Source organism: Gossypium raimondii, chromosome 6, assembly GCF_025698545.1.
Source record: "Gossypium raimondii isolate GPD5lz chromosome 6, ASM2569854v1, whole genome shotgun sequence".
In the NCBI taxonomy this organism is placed as follows: Eukaryota; Viridiplantae; Streptophyta; class Magnoliopsida; order Malvales; family Malvaceae; genus Gossypium; species Gossypium raimondii.
Window position 1 is genome coordinate 8,282,131 of NC_068570.1, and position 6,082 is coordinate 8,288,212.

General features: G+C 34.4%; 1 protein-coding gene across 1 annotated transcript; it reads right to left on the reverse strand.

Annotated features, from left to right (window-relative positions):
- Nucleotides 1-1,601: 1,601 nt before the first annotated feature.
- LOC105772341 (probable receptor-like protein kinase At5g20050) lies at nt 1,602-3,217 on the reverse strand. Its single transcript, XM_012593627.2, has one exon. The coding sequence runs from the start codon at nt 3,066-3,068 to the stop codon at nt 1,719-1,721; it is 1,350 nt and encodes a 449-aa protein (XP_012449081.1). The 5' UTR covers nt 3,069-3,217; the 3' UTR covers nt 1,602-1,718.
- Nucleotides 3,218-6,082: the final 2,865 nt, after the last annotated feature.

Below are 6,082 nucleotides of genomic sequence, written 5' to 3' on the forward strand. Positions count from 1 at the left end.
GATGAAATATTACTGAAGGATTATAACATGTTTTCATGTTATTTTTAGTGTTTAAATAAATCCATGAAAATTGGAATTAAATAAAAAAAGGTTTGGAGCTCATCAATCATCACCAATTGTAATGGTGGTACCCTGATTATGTGGCGGACAATTGTTAAATGCAGCGTAATTACCAGTTAAAAGAATTTGATGTTTTTCTACTTGGAGGAGCACTCTTTCAAAACCTGGCTTACTTGCATTATGGCCGACCAAAACTACATGAAAGAAAAATTGCCAAAGACTAGATTGGTCTTAACCTACCTATCATCCATTCTGGTCATGAACCTATGGTAGTTTCAACTAATAGAAAGCTCCCCTACCAACCAAGAGCTTATTGGTTTGAGCCTATGTGGAGTGGGCCTTGCACCCGCAATGTAGGGAAGTAACTGAAACAGCTTGGAATACCTCAACTTATAATTTGATTTGTAAACTTAAAACTACAAGTTTTTCTCTAAGAAAATGGAACAAACAAGTCTTCGGTGATCTCATTGAACTGGAAAATCTATTACTAGATGCACAGTCTTGTAGTAACTCTCCATGCTTTTGGTCCCTTGAAAAAGAAATCAGGGATCAACTTCGACTCCTTGAAGAACAAGAGGAATAGAATAAAAGGGATAATAACTTAAGCAACTTGTGAATTGACGACCCTAATATGATAAATCTTTTACCATTTTGAGGATATTTACTACAAGCTGGATCTTTCTAATGTTGGTAAAACAATAGAGGTTTTAAGGGACCTTAGCATCCCTTGCCTGTCTTAACTTCTTCATCAGCTTTCACGAAAGGGGAAGCCAAAGCGACGGCGCTGTGAAAGCCCCAAAGATTGATGGTAAACCTTGCTTTTTCTACCAGCAATTATGGGACATTGTAGGATCTCTCACTACTGACACCACTCTTTCTTTATGCGGATAGAGCTCAGTAAAATTATTATTACTTTCATTTTGAAAGGTGACTCAAATTTCAATTACATATTTTAGGCTCATTAGCCTTTGCAATGTGGCGTATGACATTTTACTATTTAAAGTGTAAATTATTACTGTCGTTAACTTCAACATATTATATAATTATTATAATAAAGTCAATGTTATCTTCTTTAATAATTATTAGTTTAGCTAGCTGACTTTTAACTTAAATCATAAGTATCTATGAAAGAGAAAACAAACAAAATTCAGGTCTCATTTTTAGCATGTCTTTTTTTTTTTAATTTCAATGTTATAATCCAATTAATAGATTAACAATCAGATAGAACTTTACACAAAGTCACTTATCAGTTACGAAATTTCAAATATATATATATATGAAAGAAATTGGATCGGGACAATCGTTTTATCTATTTATTTTACATTTATTGAAGTTACCATTTATAATTATTTTAATTATATAATAATATTTTCATATATTAGTTTCTTCTTAGCTGAAGGAAGTGACCAAGTAAACATACTATTTTTACATTATTCAGAGAAGAACATGTTTCGAATGGAAAATAAATAAAATAAAATAAAAACCAAAATCAGAATGCAAAGGAATGTTATGTTAAATCAAATAGCACTACTGATATTGTTTCTTTGGAGAATTCTATTTGAAGTAATTATTCAGAGGTAAGTTATGATACTCTAAATATATGAAAATTTTTATATATATTGCGTTGAACCTCGAATCCCTGTAATAGGAAGAAGTAACTACCGTCCCGATAGCATGGACATTGCAAATGAGGATGAAGATGAGCAAGGAATGTTGCAGCCGTTAACATTTGATCCCATTGCAGCAATTTTTGGCCTGAAATGACAATCGGACTCCTCTTCGTCCATCGATAAAAAATTGACCATGATCATTTGCGGATCCGGTGGTTCCTCTACCGGCACACGCCCTTCAAGCATCTCAACCACTTGTGCCATGGTTGGCCTCAGTTTTGCACGCTCTTGTATGCACCACAGTGCTACGTGAACCACTCTTTTCACTTGCCTCTCATCAATGGCTCCCACTTCAACTAGCCTATGATCAACAACTTCTATTACCTTCCCTTCTCCAAGTTTGTCCCTTGCAATCTTAGGAAAATACTGCCATTTCCTTTGAGATTTATCACTGCCATTTTCAATCAGAGTTACATTCCTTTGGCCTCCAATCATCTCCAGAAGAACCATCCCATAGCTATAAATATCACATTTCTCCGAAACACCATGTTCCAAGAGCCATTCCGGGGCCAAATAACCTTTAGTACCCCTGATTGTGGTAATAACCCGGCTCTCATCTTTTCCCATCAACTTCGAAAGACCGAAATCCGCTACGATCGCCCTATAATTCTCGTCGAGAAGTATATTTTCTGGCTTGAGATCGAGGTGTAATATTCTTGACCGGCAATCATGATGTAGGTAAGAAAGTGCCTTAGCCACATCAATGGCAACCTTATATCTTAAATCCCATGACAAGCAACCTTCGGGTCGGTTTTTCGTTCCCTTTCCGGGGAAGATCCAATGATTCAATGAACCATTTGGGATGAACTCATAAACAAGGAACCTAGGCCCTCTAGGAAGACAACAATACCCTAGAAGACGCACAAGGTTCACATGTTGCACACTAGCAATAGCTGCAACTTCCGATCTAAACTCCTTTTCCCCGTGCTCCTCCCCATTGATTCGCTTCACTGCAACAGCGGTGCCGTCACTAAGGATACCTTTGAATACCGAAGCCGACGCACCTTGGCCTAGCAGTGCCTGAAAATTATCTGTTGCATCCTCAAGCTCTTTAAGCCTAAACTTGATTGGAACACCAGCAACTTTTCGAAGAAAACTGTACTCAATTCGAAGCTCTCGACCTTCAGATACCAGTTTTTTCTCTAACAATTTCCGTCTGTGATTATAACGCCCTCTAATCACAAGGCATACAAATACCGCAAGGATTACTGCGATATCTGCCCCTACAATAAGGAAGAAAGCCTTGGAAAGTTTCAATGATAAACGAGCAACGATGATGAAAATGATGAGGCCTATGATTATTAGAACTGCTGTTATATTTGCTTTCTTGTCCTCCATTAGAACCTCATCATCGTCTTCTTGACTTTCTAGCTTTCATTTGTTCTTTATGTTGAGAAGTGAAATCATGTATTCATTGTTCTTATAACTTCCATTAGCTGTAGTGAGCATTCATTATAATATTCAATTCTAAAGATGGATAAAAAATGTTAATTTATATCAGGGGGGGTTTGAATATTTGAAGTTTCATTGTGAGTTTTCTTTTAAACATTTTTTTATGGTCAAATGTTTGGTTCATATTGGTGACACAAGTAATGCAGTCCTTCCACCACTAATATTGTTTTCCCCTTTTTTGGCTTTGTCAAATTAAGCAGGTGATTTGTGTATTAATTGTCTTCTAGTCTTTTGTCCATTTCAATACAGATTAATTAAAAGTACATGACTGTAAAATTTGAACCATTCATAAATCCTTACATCAGCGAACTAAGTCAAGACGAATATGTATATGAGTTACATAAAAAAAAAAATCAATTTTGAGTTGTTGCAGATCTGAACGATGAGTTTGCTTCTTGTTTAAAGTAAAGACCAAGTCCTGCTTCATTAAATTTCATATTCATATCAGTCAACACTGATAGCATGACTTGTATATCTGTTGAGGTTTATTTTCAAGTGAGAAAACATTACAAATTAGTAGAGAATCGAAATGGCTCTAGAGAGTGGTTATGCAAGTAAATAGTTTGAAAAGTTATCATGCTTGTAGTTAAGCTTGATTATGGGTCGGACCACTCAAAAGGCTTTTGAAAAGTAGAAAGGTTTGAATAAAAATATAGTCTCAAAAAATTAAGGTTCGTTTTGCAAAAAAAAATTTTGCAACCTAAATTTGCAAAAAGAAAAGGCCTTGAGTAAAATTTTTTTGACTTGGGTCCAACCTGAATTTGCAAAAAAACTACTATTTTTTTTTACTATTTTGCCACTATTTTGTCATTATTTTGCTATCCTTTTACTATTATATAACTACTATTTTATTGTTATTGTTTGGACGTTGTATAAGTCTTATTTTATTATTAGTTTTGCTATCATTTGCTAATTATATTGCTATTATATTGTTGTTATTATTTGGATATTGTATATCTTAGTGTTATTTAAGTGTAATTTTTTAAAATTTTCTTCATTTGTTAGGAAACATTTATTTTAATGATTTTAGTATATTTAATGTATTATATTTTTTAAATTTATTTTTATATAAAAAAATATAAAATTTTTAATATGGGTGGATTGGGTCGAGCTTGGGCAAAATTTTAAATTCATTTTTCAAGTCGGGCCTAGAAAGATGGCCTAAAATTTTGACTTGACCCGACCCGACCCATTACCAACTCTAATTATAGGCTTGTAGTAATTGTAGAGAGATGAGATTTTAGGGTGTTTAACTTTTAAAAAAAACATTCAAAAATTTTATTTATAGCCTTTTCAAGGAAGTAATGAAAGAATGGTTATTAAGGAGGTAGCGTGAATGTGATGTAACACTTCAATAAGAATAGGTAACACTACCATGACACAAGACTTACATTTGCAACTTGACATTAAAAACAACAACTTTAAAATCAATAAATAAGTTCAAAATTTGAGTTTGAGTTAAATGAAAATATTTGAAAATAATTTTAAATAATTACATATCATTACAACGGTGTTTGAAGGGGGTTTAGAAACATCAAACAAACATTTAAGGACTTAAAACAATCAAAACAATGTTTTTGTAGAAGTAAGGGAGGTTGTATCCATACATGATTCAGATGTATTAGTACTTGTCTGTTATACCCCCATTTAGACCGGACATTTGGCACTCCGAGAGAGCATTAGAAAGACACCTGTGGATGGTTCTCCACCTCTCATCCTCTGAATTGTCATTAACTGCTCAACCTCCGAGGCGAATCACCTCTCATGGGACCATCCTCTAGTAGTAGGAACATCTCCAATATCATGCCACCCTCTACTATGGTTAAGTCACCCATTTTTCAGTGTGAACACTCCTTTTAGAGACTACTAGGGTCCACCTAAGCATAACAACCTTGTACCAGCTCAAAAGGAATAATAGAATGAGTCCCTCCAAACACACCTCCATGCACTCCATAATGATAACAAATTTGTAACAACCTTGCCACGTCACCACTACCAAAAAATAGGATCTTTTGCCTTCATAGTAACCTTAAGCAACCACTCCCTACACTTAATCTCCTTTGCCTTCATAGTAACCATCATCCTCTTGTCTTTCTCTGGCTCTCTGCCTATTTAGGTGAACCAGCCTCCTTTACATCACCACCTTCTCCTCCTTGTCTCATCCGTTGTTGATACCCTTCATCAATATTGTCCAAATTACTATAACATTTTAGCTACTAATTTGTCAAGTTCTGATACAAGTATGAGTTGTACTGATACATGGGTCATTTGTAACAATACAAAGGAACCACAGAGCTAAAAATTGGTTAATGACTTCTGTCACGTCCCGAAATGTGGGTTAAAATTTTCAAGTTATATCTGTAACTGTTGATTTTATTTTAAATTTATGTTTGAGTGTGCAACTGGGCTTCTGTATGGGCTTGATCTGTCAAAATGTTAAAAATTGTATCGAAACTTACGCAAGTATTGATACCTTTCTAAAAAGTATCGATACAATCAATCACAGATCATATCAACAAACCTTTCATATCAATATTAAACAATTAACTAAGCCCAACCAGCAAGTTTAATCAACATTTAGATCATATAAAATATTATCAAATCATTCAAGTTTAACAAGTTAGGACCCACACCTTATTTTTCGCACTACTATAGCACACTAGCAAAACCCGCAATTTCTCCTTAAGGCCTTAAATCAAGCCTAAATTAAAAATCAATATTTTATCAAATTAATATACCACTTAAATAGCCCTAAAACACCCTCTTAAGGGTTCAATCCAAATAACATAACTATAATAATTTTTCAGATCTAAATTAGCTAGGTTTCTTACACTAGTTTGATGTAAAACATACTCACGAACGTCTAACGACTTCACTGTTGGTTTGGGGCATTAGGATCG

Excerpts from the sequence above, each read along its gene's own strand:
- LOC105772341 (XM_012593627.2), bottom strand. The coding sequence starts at position 3,068 with ATGGAGGACAAGAAAGCAAATATAACAGCAGTTCTAATAATCATAGGC.